The sequence below is a fragment of the Pteropus alecto genome, unplaced genomic scaffold, assembly GCF_000325575.1.
Source record: "Pteropus alecto unplaced genomic scaffold, ASM32557v1 scaffold1279, whole genome shotgun sequence".
NCBI classification, from domain to species: Eukaryota; Metazoa; Chordata; class Mammalia; order Chiroptera; family Pteropodidae; genus Pteropus; species Pteropus alecto.
Window position 1 is genome coordinate 96,016 of NW_006443126.1, and position 17,321 is coordinate 113,336.

At 55.5% G+C, this 17,321-nt stretch overlaps 2 protein-coding genes across 4 annotated transcripts in view; one reads left to right on the forward strand and one right to left on the reverse strand.

The window, feature by feature from the left end:
* The first annotated feature begins 180 nt into the window (after positions 1 to 180).
* Positions 181 to 8,345, forward strand: SYDE1 (synapse defective Rho GTPase homolog 1). The gene is made up of 9 exons (XM_015598216.1): positions 181 to 238; positions 1,514 to 1,681; positions 3,214 to 3,555; positions 3,665 to 4,309; positions 4,464 to 4,678; positions 5,299 to 5,425; positions 5,640 to 5,800; positions 6,471 to 6,696; positions 7,017 to 8,345. The coding sequence occupies exons 1-9, from the start codon at positions 181 to 183 to the stop codon at positions 7,415 to 7,417; spliced, it is 2,343 nt and encodes a 780-aa protein (XP_015453702.1). The 3' UTR covers positions 7,418 to 8,345.
* The window catches only part of ILVBL (ilvB acetolactate synthase like), a 10,081-nt gene continuing 847 nt past the window's right edge, over positions 8,088 to 17,321 (reverse strand). For 2 of the 3 annotated variants that reach the window (XM_006923385.3, XM_015598231.2), the window contains exons 3-16: positions 15,712 to 15,913; positions 15,454 to 15,581; positions 15,230 to 15,368; positions 15,028 to 15,139; positions 12,492 to 12,591; positions 12,259 to 12,356; positions 12,006 to 12,142; positions 10,913 to 11,047; positions 9,756 to 9,870; positions 9,498 to 9,667; positions 9,351 to 9,421; positions 9,199 to 9,270; positions 8,924 to 9,029; positions 8,345 to 8,800 (exon numbers count right to left, since the gene is read on the reverse strand). In XM_006923385.3, coding sequence (XP_006923447.1) covers positions 8,622 to 8,800; positions 8,924 to 9,029; positions 9,199 to 9,270; positions 9,351 to 9,421; positions 9,498 to 9,667; positions 9,756 to 9,870; positions 10,913 to 11,047; positions 12,006 to 12,142; positions 12,259 to 12,356; positions 12,492 to 12,591; positions 15,028 to 15,139; positions 15,230 to 15,368; positions 15,454 to 15,581; positions 15,712 to 15,913 — 1,764 coding nt within the window. In that variant the 3' untranslated portion in view covers positions 8,345 to 8,621. Of the gene's footprint in view, positions 8,801 to 8,923; positions 9,030 to 9,198; positions 9,271 to 9,350; positions 9,422 to 9,497; positions 9,668 to 9,755; positions 9,871 to 10,912; positions 11,048 to 12,005; positions 12,143 to 12,258; positions 12,357 to 12,491; positions 12,592 to 15,027; positions 15,140 to 15,229; positions 15,369 to 15,453; positions 15,582 to 15,711; positions 15,914 to 17,321 lie in introns of all 3 variants that reach the window. The other variant, XM_015598232.2, reaches the window with a different exon arrangement.

The window sequence follows — 17,321 nt, forward strand, 5'->3', positions numbered from 1 at the left end:
CCAGGGCTCCATCACCTGGCACCTGATCTCCCACCTGAACATTCAGCAGTGAACAAGACAGAGATGCATCTGGTGAAGCCCCAGATCTAGACAAGGAAGCAGATAAACTAGAACAAACTAGTGGAACTATTAAGCACAAGCTGGTGAGTCTTCGAAAAAGCGAAATACAATGATATAATCATGGTTCTGTGGTGGTATCAAGGAAGACCTCCCAAGGAGGTGCCTTTGGGACTAAAGGGTGAGAAAGAGGCAGTTTCAGAAGAATCAGGGCTTCTGAGGCAGAAGGAAGTGCGTGTGAAAAGGGCCTAGGGCAGGAATTGTTTGATGTGAAGGAAGACCTGAGAGGAGGCCAGGGTGAGCATTGGGGACAACAAAGGAGATGAAGCCAGAAGTCTTGCTGGGACTGGATTTTATTTGTGGGAATCTGGATTTTATTCTAAATAGGGTAAGCAGTCATGAGAAGACTGTTCTGCAGGGGTGTGCCATGATCTGATTTCAGCTTTTTAAGTCCACTCTGGGTGCCATGTAGAGAATGGAATGTAGGGGTGAGGCAGGTTAAATTTTCCAAGATGACCACAATAATCTCTCTCATCCCACATCCTCTTGCACAGGTCATCTTAACATACTGCCCACTGAGAGAGGTAGGGTCTATGTCCCCCTCCTCTTGAATCTGGTGCCAGAAATGATACAGTGTGACAGCCTAGGGTGGGTTGGGAAAGGTAATGCAGCTCTGCCTTGTTCACTTTTAGAGTTGTGGATGACTATAAGAAGGTTGACTACCTGCTGGAAGGAGAGGCCCCTGTGGGGCCACAGCTGGCATCAATTGCAAGACCTGTGAGTGAACATGCCTCCAGATGACTCAGGCCCACATCTGTTGAGTCACCTCTAAACCTCGAAGTCCTTCCAACTGAAGAACAAGAGATAATCAATGTCAGCTCTGCTCTGCCCAAACTCCTGAACCGCAGCATCTGTGAACATCATGCAATGGCTGTTTTACACCACTGAGTTTGGGATAGTAGTACCTGGAATAAGAGGGGCGGGGGGTGGAGGAGGAAGGCACCAGAGTGACATCAGGTAGACTAAGGAAGAGGAGGTGCCATCAAAACGAACGATGCCAGGGCTTGAACCAGGTTAGAGCGGTAGATGAGAGAGATGAGAAAGGATACATACAGGATGCGTTTTGGCGATAAAGCCAAGAGAACTCGCGATCACCAAGGGAGAGGGAGAAAGGGGGAGGACGAGGGCTGCACCACCATACGAGTTGGAGCCCAGGAAGGCAGCCCAGAGCCCCCTTCCCTCCCCTCCCTGCCCAGGCGACTACATCTCCCAGCATCGCTCGCTCAGGCCGCGGGAAGGGGAAAAAAAAAGTTTGGGCCAAGCATTCCCGGAATGCCAAGAGAACTCGCGATCACCAAGGGAGAGGGAGAAAGGGGGAGGACGAGGGCTGCACCACCATACGAGTTGGAGCCCAGGAAGGCAGCCCAGAGCCCCCTTCCCTCCCCTCCCTGCCCAGGCGACTACATCTCCCAGCATCGCTCGCTCAGGCCGCGGGAAGGGGAAAAAAAAAGTTTGGGCCAAGCATTCCCGGAATGCGATGCGCTACCGCTGCTCAGGAAAACCTTCTCCCGCCTTCGGGGCCGGGAGAAACTTCCCCGGAAAAAGTCCGACGCGAAGGAGCGCGGTAAGCAAGGCGGGCGGCGGAGGAGGGGGCGCCGAGCCCCGCCCAGCCTGAGAGGGGGTCCCAGAGCCCCAAGGAGAGTCGGCTGGGAGGACAGAGGGAGCCCCTCCGAGGCCCCTACGGGCTGGGGTGGGGTGCCGAGGATGGACAGGGGTCTTGGAAGGAAGGGGCTGGGGAGGAGAGGGGTGCGGACCGTTATGTGCGCCTGGCCCGGGATGCCAGCGCTGCGGGCTCCTTGGGAGGCCCGGGAGGGGGCCTCGCCTCTGACAGGAAGTGGGGCCGAGACACTGCGCCTGGAGAGTGGAGGGAGGAGGAGCTGGGAGACCGGGACACTGGGGCCCAGTCAGGCCAGGCAGGGGGCACCCTGAGCCCTGGAGACCAGGATAGGCGAAGCGGGGTGCACTTCTGCAGGATGGAGAGACCTGGCACACCAATCATAGTAGGCACCCTGCATTCCCCTCCCATCTATTAACCAGTGACTGCAGCTGCATACGCCTTAAGCAGCCCCAGGAAACTGTCCCCTTGATTCGCGTAAGGAAACCGAGGCATGGAGCAGCTGTGTCATTTGCCCAGGGCTAGTAAAGTGACTTAAACAGCCCTTTGGACTGGGCTCCTAATAGAGACCGGGAGAGAGTCCTGGAGAGTGAAAATCTGAGGTGACCAGAGGAGGTAATCTGCAAGCAAGCAAGACTAGAGTTTAAAGTAATGGGCGCTGCCTCCGGTAGGAAGTCCCCAGAAGGAAGGAGTTAAGGGAGGGATGCCAGATGACTCCTGGATCTGACCTACCCCTCCACCCCGCCCCCGCCCCAGCCCTTCCCAAAGATTCCCAGAGTAAAGAAATGGGACTGGGTGCCCACGCACAAACACACACAGGAAACAGCCTTGGATGTCAGAGGAGAGGACAGAGCAAAGGGGAGGCGCCAAGGCATAGACCATGGGGGTCTGGTCTGGACCAAGAGATGGCCCGCTCCAGATTAGGGGCAGAGTTTGGAAGATAGGGGGGCAGGAGGGGGTGGGGGGGAAAGCAGGGGAGAGAGCGCATAACATGCTGCAGGAAGGGAGAACCATGCACTCACTGTCAAGTCTGCTCCTGTCTTCTGAGCAAGCAAGCCAGCGTCCACCCTGCACTGAGTGCTTGACCATGATACAGAGACCTAGGAAGCACTCCCCACACCAAGTTCCCTGAAGCCCCCCTGGAGAGGGCATCAAATCCTCCCATGTCACAGGACAACACTGAGGCTTAGAGATGAGAAGCAACTTGTTCCAGTGACAAGGAACAGGAGCAGGACCACTTGCTGGGGTTAATGAGAGGGGTGGGGAATCAGAGCCAGGAACACAGGGTCTCTGCCTGGAGAAACCCCAGTGGCCCCCTGAGGCTGGAGGCAGAGAGACATTAGGGACTAAGATAGGGTGGACTATAAGCTGCCAACCAATCCCATTCCAAAGAAATGCCTCAGCCCTTGCTGGAGGAAGAGCTTGGGTGGGGGCTACTGGAGAAACAGGGTACTATGTCTCACTCTCTTGCTCTCTGCCAGGCCGCCCAGCCCAGCACCTGGAGCCCAGCACTACAGAGCCAGAGCCCCAGGCCCCTGAAAGAGCCCAGGCTGGAGCAGAGGGGCCCCCCAGCCCTGAGGCATCTCGCAGTCCTGCACGGGGGGCCTACCTGCAGAGCCTGGAGCCCAGCAGCCGAAGATGGGTGCTGGGTGGGGCCAAGCAACCAGAGGAGGCCACTTTGGGGCCTGGGGGACCTGGCAGCGGGGAGCCCGCTGGCGAGATCTGGTACAACCCCATCCCTGAGGAGGACCCCAGACCCCTGGCACCTGAGCCCCCAGAGCCACAGCCAGGTTTGGCTGAGCCAGAGGGCCCAGCCCTGCAAGGTGAGTACAAGCCTCACCCACCCCCGCACAGGGCCCCCCAAGATAACCACAGGCTTCAGCCTCACCCCAAGCCCAGGTTTCTGAACACTGAAGTATGCTGTCTCCACAGGTGTGGCCCCTGCCAGCCCCCCAACCAAAGCCTCACGCACCAAGTCCCCGGGCCCTGCCAGGCGCCTCTCCATGAAAATGAAGAAGCTGCCAGAGCTACGGCGCCGCCTGAGCCTGCGGGGCACCCGGGCTGGCCGGGACCGCGAGAGGGCTGCCCCCGAGGGCTCCGTCATCAGCCGTTATCACCTGGACAGCAGCGTGGGTACCTCTGGGCGGGCAGCCATGGCTGGGAGCTCGAGGGGCCCTCGGGCTGGGTACCTCAGTGATGGTGACTCACCAGAACGCCCAGCGTGTCCCCCGTCACCCACTGCCTTCCGGCCCTACGAGGTGGGCTCATCTGCCCGGGCACCTCCCGCCGCACTGTGGGGCCGCCTCAGCCTGCATCTGTACGGGCTGGGGGGGCTGCGGCCAGCACCTGGGGCTACCCCAAGAGACCTCTGCTGCCTGCTGCAGGTGGATGGGGTGGCCCAGGCCCGCACAGGGCCGCTGCGCGGGGGGCCGGACTTCCTGCGACTGGACCACACCTTCCACCTGGAACTCGAGGCTGCCCGGCTACTGCGGGCCCTCGTGCTGGCATGGGATCCCGGCGTGCGTCGGCACCGGCCCTGTGCCCAGGGCATTGTGCTGCTGCCCACGGTTTTCCGAGGTAGGATGTATGGCTGCGGGTGGAAGTGCAGTAGGGCACAGAATTCAGCCCTTCCACCAGAGCACCCAGGGCTCCAAGCCCAGGGTGGGGGTTTGGCTTGGAGTAAAAGGCCAGTAAAAGGGTAGAACCCACTCAGGTTCCCTTGTGTCTTTAGGGTGCCAGGCCCAGCAGCTGGCTGTGCACCTAGAGCCTCAGGGGCTGTTGTATGCCAAGCTGACCCTGTCAGAGCAGCAGGAAGCACCGGACACAGCTGAACCCCGCGTCTTCGGGCTGCCCTTGCCACTGCTGGTGGAACGGGAACAGCCCCCAGGCCAGGTGCCCCTCATCATCCAGAAGTGTGTTGGGCAGATCGAGCGCCGAGGGCTGAGGGTGAGCCCCTCACCCCACCCCAGCTGGACCCCAGACCTCAGACCCACCTCCCAGGACACCCCGTGTACAGAGGCCAGGCCTTTCTCCCTGCCCTGCCTGAGACACTCCCAGCTCCAATCCCAGCCTAGACAACAGCAGGAGGCATCCCCAGACCATAGCACCTAGGCCAGAACTCATGGGTCATCTACCCACTTAGCGACACAGGATCCCATCCCTCTGGAGCTCAGAATCTGTTGAGGGAAAAGACATGACTCCAATAGTAACTCACAAATGTAAAACTGTGGCTGGGACAAGAGTGAGGAAGTGAGAGCTTAAAACAGGACTTCTCCTATTGATTGTGGTAGTCAGGGAAGGCCTCCTGGAGGAAGTGACAAGTGAGCTGAGGAGTCAGGACCAGTGATCCAAGCAGAAGGTTTATAGGGCCAGGCTGTCCAGACAGCTGGGTGGAGACCCTATGACAGGTGTCAGAGGAGCAGGAAGGCAGCTGGTGAGGCTACAGCTAGCACCCAACATCTCAGCCCACTGCCACCATCGCCCAGACCTCCAGCTCTCAACCCACTGGACCCTGATCAGTCTGTGGCCCCAGCAAGAAGACATCCTCTCTCTGCTCCCACACCCAGGTAGTGGGGCTATACCGCCTGTGCGGCTCCGCAGCCGTGAAGAAAGAGCTTCGAGATGCCTTTGAACGAGACAGTGCAGCTGTGTGCCTCTCTGAGGACCTGTACCCGGATATCAATGTGATCACTGGTCAGCATGCCCAGTCTCTCCCCTACCTGCTCTCCATTCAACCCTCACCTCAAGGCAGTCCCTACGGTCCTTCTGGGACCTCGCCTCCTCTATCTGGCCTTGTTTTCACCTTCCTGCACCTGTCCTCCTCCTCTTCCCCCATCTCAGCCCCAGCTGACCCCTCCAGCCTCGGAAGCCAGGGGTGCCCTGACCAGAGTGGGCCCTGTGTCCACAGGCATCCTCAAGGATTATCTTCGGGAGTTGCCCACCCCACTCATCACCCAGCCCCTCTATCAAGTAGTGCTGGAGGCCATGGCCCAAGGGCCCCCAAGCAGGGTTCCCCCCAGCGCTGACGGTACCCGTGGGCTCCTCAGCTGCCTACCGGATGTGGAGAGGGTGAGTTGGGCCTGGTGGGAGTGGGTGGAACAGGGAGTGGACTGACATTAGTAGAACATTTCTTCCATGCCTGGATGGGCAATGACCATGGTCTTGTGGCACTATCAATCTTAGAAAGTAGATGCTATTAGTATCCCCACTTCATAGATGTGGAAACCAAGGCCCAAAGCAGTAGAGTGAGTTACCCAAGGAAGGTAGCACAGCCAGGATCTATCAAAAACACAGTGAATACAGGTTTGTCAACCTACCACAAGGGCGATTTCTGGCTATGGGATCCTGGACAAATCCTGACGCTCTCTGTGCTTCAATACCCTCATCTATATAATGGAATTAATACCAGCCCTGCCTAACACAAGAATAGGTTGAAGTCCAAGATTTGCCATTCCAAACCTGTTACCTTTGGTCTCCCCTTCAGGAAAATGTAATCCCTGCCTAACACAAGAATAGGTTGAAGTCCAAGATTTGCCATTCCAAACCTGTTACCTTTGGTCTCCCCTTCAGGAAAATGTAATCATAATACTAATACCTAACGGTTAAGTCTTAGCTTGGCCATCTCCCAGCTAGGAGACCTGAACCTCAACTTCCCCATTCTGAGTTGCCTTAGTCTCCCTCAGGTGCGACAGGAGTCTAGCTTTGCCCCGCTCATGCCCTCCCAAACCTCTTTTTTCAGGCCACTCTGACGCTTCTCCTGGACCACCTGCGCCTGGTCTCTTCATTCCATGCCCACAACCGCATGACCGCGCAGAACTTGGCTGTATGCTTCGGTCCCGTGCTGCTGCCGGCGCGCCAGGCCCCCACCAGGCCCTGCAACCGCAGCTCTGGCCCAGGACTTGCCAACGCAGTGGATTTCAAGCGCCACATTGAGGTGCTGCATTACCTGCTGCAGGCCTGGCCAGGTGAGTCCTTTCGCCCGCGCTGCCAATCCGGGACAGGCCGCCGCGGCGATGCTTTCCCGGAAGGCCAATTAATCTCGAATTTCAGGCAAGCCACGCCCCCTTATTAGAGTAAATCCGTACCTGGTTGCCTCAGCAACCAGTTCAGATCCAACCAATCCATGCTTGATGCGGTCAGAGGCCCTGCCTCTCGGCATGCCAATCAAAACCGGCTCAGCCAATGAAATCGTGATCCGGTCGAGGGCTGCCAGAGCAACCAGTCAGAGGCCTGATCATCGCCGCCGCTGCGCGTGAAGTCACCATTAGCCCTCCCTCTCCTTCAGATCCCAGCAGGTCCCCAGAGGCTCCGGACCTCGCCCCGTACCTGCGACCCAAACGACAGCCTTCGCTGCACTTGCCACTGGCGGGCCCGGAAGTGGTGACTCGGCCCCGCGGCCGGGGAGGTCCCGAGAGCCCTCCGAGCAACCGCTATGCCGGCGACTGGAGCGTTTGCGGGAGGGACTTCCTGCCCTGTGGGCGGGACTTTCTGTCCGGGCCGGACTACGACCATGTGACGGGCAGCGACAGCGACGAGGACGAGGAAGCCGGCGAGCGGAGGGGCGCCGCTGACTTCGAGGACGACTTCGAGGCGCCTTTCAACCCGCACCTGAACCTCAAAGACTTTGACGCCCTCATTCTGGACCTAGAGAGAGAGCTGTCCAAACAGATCAACGTGTGCCTCTGAGCCGGGCAGGGCGAGACCCCAGTTAAGGGCTGTGCTCTTGGTTGCTAAGCCAGTGCCCTCATGACCGGCCTAGCTCCTTGTTGTGGGGGAGTCGCCTGGCGAGCAGCCCCCCGCCCCCGCCCGATGTTGTGAATCATTTGTTTCCAGTGCTAAATATTTGGGCACTGGTTCCCAAGGCCAGTGACTGGGGATTTTGGGGACCAATTGTTGCGGCCATTTTTTCTGAGTACCATGGGCCTCTCCCGCTTGCTGGGCTGGTCTCTCTTGCCTCCCCTTGGCCAGGACACACCAGTTACTGTGTGCATCAGCCCAGATTGGTGACACACCCCGTCAGTCCTCTTGCTGCTGCCAACCAAATCAGTATTAGCTTTCATAAGCAGTGCACTCCGCTTTTCCTTCAGAGGGCCCTAGGACTATCAGGAGGTGCTGTATGGGGCAGCCCCTATCCTGTGCTCCAGCTGAATGAGGACAGCCTCAGGCTTATAGAAAAAGAGCTGGGTTCTCCACCTTCTTTTCCAGGGAAAATCCCACAATTGCCTCAAACCAGCTAACAGATATAGCAGAGTCTGGCCCTTCCCCTTCCCAATTCTTCCCGTCCTTGAAAAAAAATGAGCACTTATAAGTCCTCCCTTTTGGAGAGGCCCCACCTGAAGTGTCAGGCTGGGGGCACTTTGGTACGGAATATATTTATTGCGTGCGTGCGTGTGTGTGTGTACAGGTGTGCATGGACACATCTGGAGTTGGCATGTGGGGCTCTTTCAGGGACCATGGAGCAGGAAAAGGGTTCACAATGCCAAGGACTCTGAACTCCCTAGTAGTGGTGCCTCAGTGGGTCCCAGAGTTCCAGTGGGAGAGTAAGGTCCCCTCCTGTCTCTCGGCTCTTTCCTTCATTTCCATCTTTGTGGACAATAAATCAATATGCACAGGTTCTGGGATGAGTCCTTGAGCCCACATGAACCAGAGGTGGTTTATTCAGCGTGTAAGAAAAAAGAGAGAGGGCACAATTGGACCCACAGAGAAAAAGGCCCGAGAGCTCTCCAGGGCTGCCAAGGAGCCCCTCTGAGCTTTGACCCCTCCAGCCCCTGCCTGTCCCCAGGGAGGGTTCTAAGGTCACTGGACCTCATGGGATAGGCCCAGGGCAGACAAGGATGAGACTCCAAACCCGCTAGACACAGTCCAGGAGTGGGAAGGCACTCACAAGGCCCTACATGGCAATAGAGCCGTCACGAAAGTCCGTCCTGCTAATGAGGATGTTAACCACGACTGGGTGACCGTCTCGGCACTGCTGCTGGGCGTCACGCAGCACCTTGACCACCTGATCCTCATTCTCCCGTGAGAGCAGCAAGCCCTGGGCCCCCAGACCCATTGCTGCCTTGTGATAATCTAAAAAGGGAGATCAAGTTAGATGGTGGCAGGGACCCAGCCCACCATGCAGCCAGCCCAAGAAACACACCCAGCCAGGCTGGGAATAGCTTCCCCGCTCCCCACGCTGCCTAGGCCCCTCACCAGTGTAGGCCAGGCCACAGGCCACATTGCTGCCCAGACAGGGCACCTGCTCCCGAGAAATCTGAGTCCAACCAGCATCATTCCCTATCAAGGCCATCACTGGGATCTGCAGAGGGAGGATGAGGCCACGCTGTGGCATTCAGTGCCATGTGTGGCCATCCAGAGACACAGACAGAGACAGGACCTGCCAGACAGAAGCAACTCCCTCCCCAGCCCAACCCAGCCCTGATGACACCTCCCAGAATCCCAGGCTTCCCCTGAGGCAGCTTGATCACCTTGTGTCTGACGAAGGTGTCAAATTCAATGAGGCTGTACCCAAAAGCTCCATCCCCAAATAGACACCAGACCTGAGAAGGGACAGGGGATGGTTGGGGTGGTTCATGGCCCAGAAAGCAGCAGGCCTCCTGCCTCCAGTGCCCCAACTCACCTCAGCATCTGGCCGGCACAGTTTGGCCCCAAGTGCAAATCCTGCGCCAACCCCCAGAGTTCCAAAGGCCCCTAGGAGAACCAAGAGCAGGTGGCTATGAAGGGGCCTGGATGGTACAAGCTACTCCAGATGTAGGCCCTTCCTTACCAGGATCAAGCCAGCACAGGGGGCCACGGGGCCGCACCAGGTAGGCAGCAGTGCCCACGAAGTCTCCACCATCCATCACCAGAATCGAGTTGTCGGGCAGAGTTTCCTCCACCAGCTGCAGCACCCGCACTGGATTCAGGTGCTGGGCTACAGGCATCATTGCCTTCTCCCTGCAACAGAGCAGTGCAGGTCAGCAGGGCCAGCAGCAGAAGCTGTCAGGAACCCTCCACCCACCATGTCCACTCCACCAACCCCCACCAAAAGGACTGCTCCTTCTTCTGGTCAGCTTGCCGAAGCTCCTCTGCCCAATCTGAGGGCCACGTCTGGCCCCGAAGGCCCTCCTCCAGCTTCACCATGAAGGACCCCACATCTCCTAGGGAAGAAAGAGAACACAGATGCAGGGAGGTAGCCTCCTCCCGCCCTTCCAGCACCAGAGGCCCAAAGACAGCAGGAAGCCAACAGCAGCACTAGAACAGGAGGCAAGGAGGCAGGCCAGGGGTGCTCCTAGGGCAAAACAGGCAAAACATACCCCGGGGCCTGTCAGAATCAGGTAGGGCACCTGGAGTGAGAGGGAGGGCAAAGCCAGAGAAACAGGTTTAAGGAGCACAAAGACGATTAGAAATCCAATCCAAGCCAACCTCGTCACCTGCCTCCACACCCCAGATCACACATATCACTAAAAACACCTCCATCTGCCTAGCATGTCTCTACAACCCAGGCGTGCAAAGTGCTTGTGGAGTGAACAAATAAATGAGCTGGTGATGATGTACTTTTCATCACTTCCATTCAGAAATGATCACCTGGAGGTTCAGAGAAGTTGAGTTTCTCTTCCCTGCCTATCCTCGCCTCAGACCTTGTCGTTTCCATCCCGCCCCTGTTTAACAGACTCTTTGCCACTGCCTGGTCCCCTCCAAGTCACTGACCACTAGCTACTACAGCGGACATTCCCAAACATGAATGCAATGGTACCACTTCTCTGCTTGACACAAGAGTTCCCTGTTACCTACCCTATGGGGAAGTCAACATCCTTGGAACTATGGGCAAAGCAGAGCACAGAAAGTCCTTGAGAGGGGACCAAACAGGAGCAGAGGAGTTATGACAGGACAACAGAGGCCTCAGTGGCCACGGAGTGAGTTCTCTGTCCTAAGAGCAGTGGGCAGCATGGGAGGGTTTGCAGCAGGGGGACATGATCACATGCGCATTCTCAGGCTTTCCCTATAGTGCACACTCACCATTTGTTCATCTAGAAGCACCCATCAGTCTGAGCGCCAAATATATAACTCTGGACGACTGAGTGCCCCCTGGGGCAGGGTCCAGGCCTTGATCAGCAACACCAAGCACAAGCCAGCTGCAGCTGAGGCCAGGAGAGGGCCCAAGATGAGCATGGTGGGGCAGGCGGGGCACTGGGGGCTCACCCTGCACTGCCTCCTGAGGCTTCCAGAACATGTCCGAGTTGATCAACATCTCTTTCCGGTTACGGTTGACAATGATGATCTTGCTGCTACGACTCAGGACACGGCCATAAGACAGGCGGAAGTCACACACAATTCCTGGGGTGGGGGACAAAGGGAGAGTGGACACAGGGCCAATATCCTGGGGAGTGCCCTCTGTAGCAGACAGAATGCAAAAAGGTTCCCATTTTCACCTCTCCCTGGACCCTTGCCACCTGCAGTGACTTTGCAACTCCCCAGCCCTTCAATCTGGGCTGATCTCAGGATGTGCTTTGGCCAGCAGAATGTGTCAGGAGTGCTGGCATGTGTCCTGAGACCAGGCTTCAAGAAGCCTTGCAGCTTCCATTCTCCCTCAACCTTGCTCACCAAGCTCTACATGTTTTTCAACCTCCAAGTGAACTAGCCTAGGCCAGCCTGTGGGATGATGATAAACACGGAGGAGGAGGTAGGGAAGAGAGAGAATTCAGAATCTCAGCTGAGGCCATTCTTGCCCCACTATAGCCAGCCAACTCCCAAGTATCTAAGCCAGCCCGGCCTGGGCCAGCACGGCTGCCCTCCTGCCACCCCGAATGCTGACTCCTGAATGAGTCCTGCCAAAACTAGATCCCACCTCACCTGTTGCTGAGCCTTGAGCAATAACAAGTGCATTTTAAGCCACTGAGTTTCGGAATGGTTAGTACACAATAGCTAACTGGTACAATTATCATGTGTCAAGCGTTAACGTACTTAGGTGAAAATGTGTATGCTGTATGTGTACGTGCTGCGTAGTGTATGCAAATGGAAATGCTATGTAGAAAGCCCTGCAGGGCACCAGTATCTGTGTCCTCCTTTGTACAAAGCTGCGTCTCAGCACACAACTGTAACCTGGCAAGAATTCGCATGAATTTCAAATTGAGGGTTGTTCAAAACCCTTGAAAGGGGAAAGTTTGGGCACTATAAGAGGGTGGATGACTAGGAGGATGGGGTGCCAGTGAGGACCAGACTAGGAGGGTCAGGGTCACAGGGTGACAGGGGTCCTGGAGGAAAATGGAAGGATGGGGAGGAGTCAGAGGCCCACCTGCCAGGAGGACAACATCGGCCTTCTTCAGGGTGGCGCTGCGGTTCTGCCGGATGTGGAGGGGGTGCCTGCGGCCCAGGAGCCCCCGTGCCATCCCGCCCAGAAAGCAGGGGACACCTAAGGCCTCCACAGCAGCCCTGTGGGTCCAGATACAACAGAAGTGAGTGTGGCCAAGGGCCTTCCCATCCCCAAAGGGCACCAGAGGACTAGGAACCAGGAATGTGATTGTAAAGGCAGGGCTGAGGCTTCTCACCGAAGCTTGTCGGCAGGTGTTGGGGGCAGCAGGGCCTGGCTCCCCACCACCAGAAGGGGCCTTTTGGCCCGGCTCAAGATCTCCACACAGCGCTGAACCTGGGGCGAGAGGTGAAGCTCGAAGAGCCAACCCTGAGTCACCATTAGCCCCCAAGATCAAGGCCCCAGTACTGACTCAGGGAGAGGCCAGGCTGCCAGGTAGGGGTCCTCAGCCAAGGATGAGAAGCAATTCACCTGCTGGGGGGATGCCTGGGGGATGTCCAGAGGCAGGGGCCCCTCACACTGAGGCTCCCAGGCTCCTGCAAAGAGGTTGGCCAGGTAATTATCTAAGTACCTGCGAAGAAGAGAGAAAGGGGTGGTTACCAGGATTCACTACTGGGGTTTCAGGAGCTGGAGGAGGAGAGGGGTCAGGAGGAAGCGGGACAGGCACAAGATGGTCAACGGCCCAGGGACAGATAAACCCCAGTGGCCAAGTCTCTAGTGGCCTGTTTCCCCTCAGAAGCTGCTGGTGACCACTCCAACCTGACACAGACCCTCAGAAACAAGTGGCCCCGGAGTAAAGTGCCTGGATCAGGGCCCTAGCTGTGGGGTCAGGCAGAGGTGGCTCTGCCACTACTAAGCTGTATGACTTTGGGCAAGGCACTTAACTTTTCTGAGTACTCTGATCTGTGAAATGTAAAAGGGAACATCCCAAGGTTCAGTGACCTAACCATTAAGGATATAAAGTCAGTGGAAGCTACTAACATAACTCTTTTTCTGGCTTCCCACATCCTCTTCTGTCTCCTTATTGAGTCACAGGACCTCAACTTTCCCTGAGGCCCAGGCAGAGCTCTGAAGACACACAGATAAATCCTGCTCAGCTCTACCCTCAAGAACACCCAATGCAGCCAAAAACAGACACGTGGGAGTTGGTAGGAAGCAACTGGAACCAGAAGCTTCTATTTTTCTTTGAAGGATGAGTCAAGATTGCAGAGAATGAGAAGAGGCCAAGGAAGGAACTATGGAGACCCCAACAGGGAAAGAAAAGGCAAGGGAAGAGCCAGCCTTGCAGGGGGCTGAGGAGGAAAGCCCGAGAGAGAGGAGGAGAACAACGAGGTGAGGGGACTGGGAGGCCAGGGAGTAGAGGCTGTAATGGTCACAGAACAAAACTGCTTAAAAACTCTGCCTCCCGGACAAGGTTACAGACCACTTCTTAAATGTTAGGACCACTAAACACCCTTCTCTATTTTTTCTGGTTTCCTAACCATACTGAAGGAAGGATGGAAGACAGCTTGCCTTACACTTGACATGACAATGGACTCAGCCCTGTTCTTATTAACCATCATGATGATAATGGTTAATTCTTTTATAAGTCAGCATTTGCAGTATCAGAACAATCTCATCTATTTTTCACAGGACCTTCGTCTAGAGAGAAAAGCTAGAGACGTTCATCACAATTAAGTCAAATCATTATGCTGTACACCTTAAACTTACACAGTGCTGTCAATTGTATCTCAATAAAAATGGAAAAAAGTCTAATTATTTGCTCAAGTAAACACAGCTAATTAGCAGCAGTCCTGGGATTCATTTCATTCATTAGAGATGGCACATAGCTCTTTGGGTAAAGCACTGAAGGCTCCTCCAGGCTGAATCTTTGTGTGCCATTAACAACCTGGATGACTTCATCCAAATCATTTGGTAACAATATCTTACCATGTTAACTCAAAGCGTTGTTATAAAAGACACTGAGTAAAACTGTTACTCTGTGAGCTGGCCCTGAAGATACATCTCATGCCCAGGGTGCAGGGACCTGTCTGTCTTGTTCACGGATGTTCCCCCCTGCCCATCCTGGAACCTGGCACATAGCAGCACTTGATAAATATATGCAGGAGGACTGGAAAAAGGAGGGGCAAGGATAGGCAAAGGGAAGGGATAATGGGGAAGGAGGAGGAGAAAACTGATTCTCCCTCCTGGCCCTGTTTCAGCCAGCCCCACCTCAGTAGTGACCAAAAGTGGACCCTTTTGCACATGTCTGCTAAGGCTGTGCCCCTACCTGGACCCCTTTATATCCACTCAACTGAGGTAGTGCCCCTCAAACTCACAGCTCTTTCAGGAAAAACTTTGGGCTTGTCCCAGGCCAGCCCCATTGCCGTGCTCTCTCCAAAATCCTGGCCACTTGTGACTCACAGCCCCAGAGTGAGCTGTGCCCATGTCACAAGCCTGTGGGGACCCATTGTCCCCTTCTCCAGGCATTCATATGTGATCCATCCACATTCCTGCATCCCACAGCCACCACCCAGATCCAGGACACCATCACCTCTCATCCCAGGGACCACCACACCTGTTCCCCAGCTTCCCAACTTCCATCCAACCCTACAGTCCATTCTCCAGCAGCAACCACAGGGAATGTAATAAAAATCTGCATCAGGGTATTCCACACCTCTGCTTAAGGCCCTGCAATGCTTCTCAACAGATCTCAGATTAAAAACAAAACTCCAGGCACTCCCAGTGGGCCCTGCTAGCTGCTCTGAGCTCAGCCTCTGCCCCTCTCCTCTTTGCTCACCTGCTGCTGCCACATGGCCCACGTTGCTTTCCCAACCCACCAAGTTCATTCCTGCCTCAGGACCTTTGCATATGCTATTTCCTCCACCTGAAATGTTCTTCTCATGGTTGGCCCCTCTCAAGTGATGTGCAAATCAATGAATGAGTCAAAAAAGGGATAGGTACTGGCAAGAAGTTGCAAGAGAAGGCAGGGAAAGGAGGAGGGCACGATGGGAGTGGGGCTACTTACCACGAGACTACTCGACCCATGATATCCTTGGGTTGCCTGGTTGATGATATCTCCTTCTGGACCATGAAATAGGGGTACAGCACATCAATAGGCAGCTCCACAAACACTGGGCCTGCAGGGGCAGGGAAGATGCTGAGCCTACTGTGCCTCCTTAGCCCCTAGACCCTAGGGCCTGACCACTGCCCAGCCCCAAACCACCTACCCGGGGTGCCTGACTGAGCAGCAGCCATTGCGGCCCTCAGGGTGGGCATGATGTCCCGCACCCTCTTCACGGAAGCACAGAACTTGCAGAGTGGCCGGAACAAGGACATCTGATCAATGGCCTGGAGCGCACCCCGGTTCTGGCAGAGATGGGTCCAGAGGAGTTACCATGTGAGCCCTTCGAGCCATCCTGGAGCCTCCACCGCCCTCCTGAGCACAGGGTACCTGCAGCAGAATACTGGCAGCGCCACCCAGAAGCAGGACTGGAGACTGAGCTATCTGGGCATTCTTCACTGCTGTTACTGTGTTGGTGAGGCCCGGGCCTGCCGTCACTGCCGCCACACCCACCGTTCCTGGAACACAGGTCGTCACCCTCTGCATCCATGCCCTTCCTCCTGGCCACCCCTAAAAAACCTGTGCCCCTCAAAGACCCCTCATCCCAGTCTCACCAGCAGCCCCCAGCCCTCTCCACTCTGCCCTCACCTGTCAGGCGAGCCACAGCATCGGCAGCAAACACAGCCGTGACTTCGTGGCGTGTGTCCACCACATGGATGCCCAGCTTCTCACAGGCTACCAGCAGCGGGGAAATGTGCCCACCAACCAGTGTAAAGAGGAACCGCACACCATGGGCCTTCAGCACAGCTGCCACGCTCTCCCCACCATGCCTGATACTTGCCTTGTCCACCTGGGGCGACGGAGAGAGAGGAACAAGACTGTCAAGGACCCGGGAAAGGGTGCCAGGGCAGGTGGGGAGAATGGCAATCCCCCTCCCCTAGAAACAAGGGAGCAGGGTCAGGGAACTGAGAAAGGCATATATCATATATGAGGCCCAGAGCAAGACACATCATCCTACCAGATCCTCTTGTCATTACAGTTGACCCTTGAACAATGTGGGCGTTAGGGGTACCAACTCCTGTGCAGTCGAAAATTCACATATAACTTTTGACTCCCCAAAAACTTAACTACTAATAGCCTGTTAACCAGAAGCCTTACCAATAATATTAACAGTTGACTAACATATATGTTGTATATGTGTAATATACCATACTCTTAAAAAAAGTAAGCTAGAGAAAAGATGTTATTAAGGAAAGTATAAGGAAGAGAAAATACATTTACTGTATGTAGTGAAAAAAATCCACGTATAAGTGGACCCATGCTGGTCAAGTGTCAACTTGATATCCTTTCATAGCTAAGGGAACCAAGACCTGCCCAAGCAAGATTCGAAGTCCCATAGCACCAACACTGTCAAGCGCCCCACTTTGTTACACTGCCTGCCTGGGGTGGTGGAACAATTAGGGAGAGAGGAGGGGGAAAGTGGATCTACAGAATCCAGAGGAGTTAGGCCAAGAACACAAGGTAGGGGTCATTGGCTGTGACTCCAGGACTGCCTGCCCTCCAGTATCAGGACCTGGTAGCCTGAGTGCAACCTTCAGCCTACCAGGCTCCTTCTCACTCACTGGCCAAGCACAGATGACAAGCTGCCAGCCAAGTGCCTGGCATGTGAGCAGCATCCCAGCCTCAGCTTCCACACAGCTCCGTACATCAGAAGCTTTTGCCTTAAATTTCACAAGTCCTCAAGGCCAGTGGTTTTGATTCTGGCTAGGAGAGGAAGGGCTGGGAAGGGGTCAAAGTTGCTTCAGGCAGGAGAGAAAATATTAGGGAAGAGATCTGGTAAATTTCTGAGAGAGGAGCCAAATAGTTCAGATCCAAGTCTGTGCAGTCAGCTCTTTCCCAAAGAGGTCATCTAGATCAAGCTACCACACAACGTCTCTGAGACTGTTTCCTCTGCGAAAAATGCAGACAGAAGCAAAAGCTTCAGAAACATATGTTGAGTACATAAGAAAATTCCTCTAAAGCACAGAGCAACTGTCAAAAGATATCACAGCCACATCCTCTGGTGCTTGCCTTCATAGCCCTGACCCACGGTGTATAGGGAGCATTGTTCTGTGAAAAGGGCTCGGCTCTCTGGGGAAGGAGGTGGACGTGGTATTGAGTGCCCTGGCACAACAGCTGCCTTATTATCTCTAACGAGGCAAAGTCCAGGGCCTCGTATGCAGCTTGGCAATGGGGACAAGGCCCTGGACTCTCCTGCC

Coding starts and splice junctions, on each gene's coding strand:
- SYDE1 (XM_015598216.1), top strand. CDS start 181: ATGGTTCTGTGGTGGTATCAAGGAAGACCTCCCAAGGAGGTGCCTTTG. Junction 239..1,513: donor GGTGCCTTTGGGACTAAAGG/GTGAGAAAGAGG, acceptor CTCCCTGCCCAG/GCGACTACATCTCCCAGCAT. Junction 4,310..4,463: donor GCTGCCCACGGTTTTCCGAG/GTAGGATGTATG, acceptor TTGTGTCTTTAG/GGTGCCAGGCCCAGCAGCTG.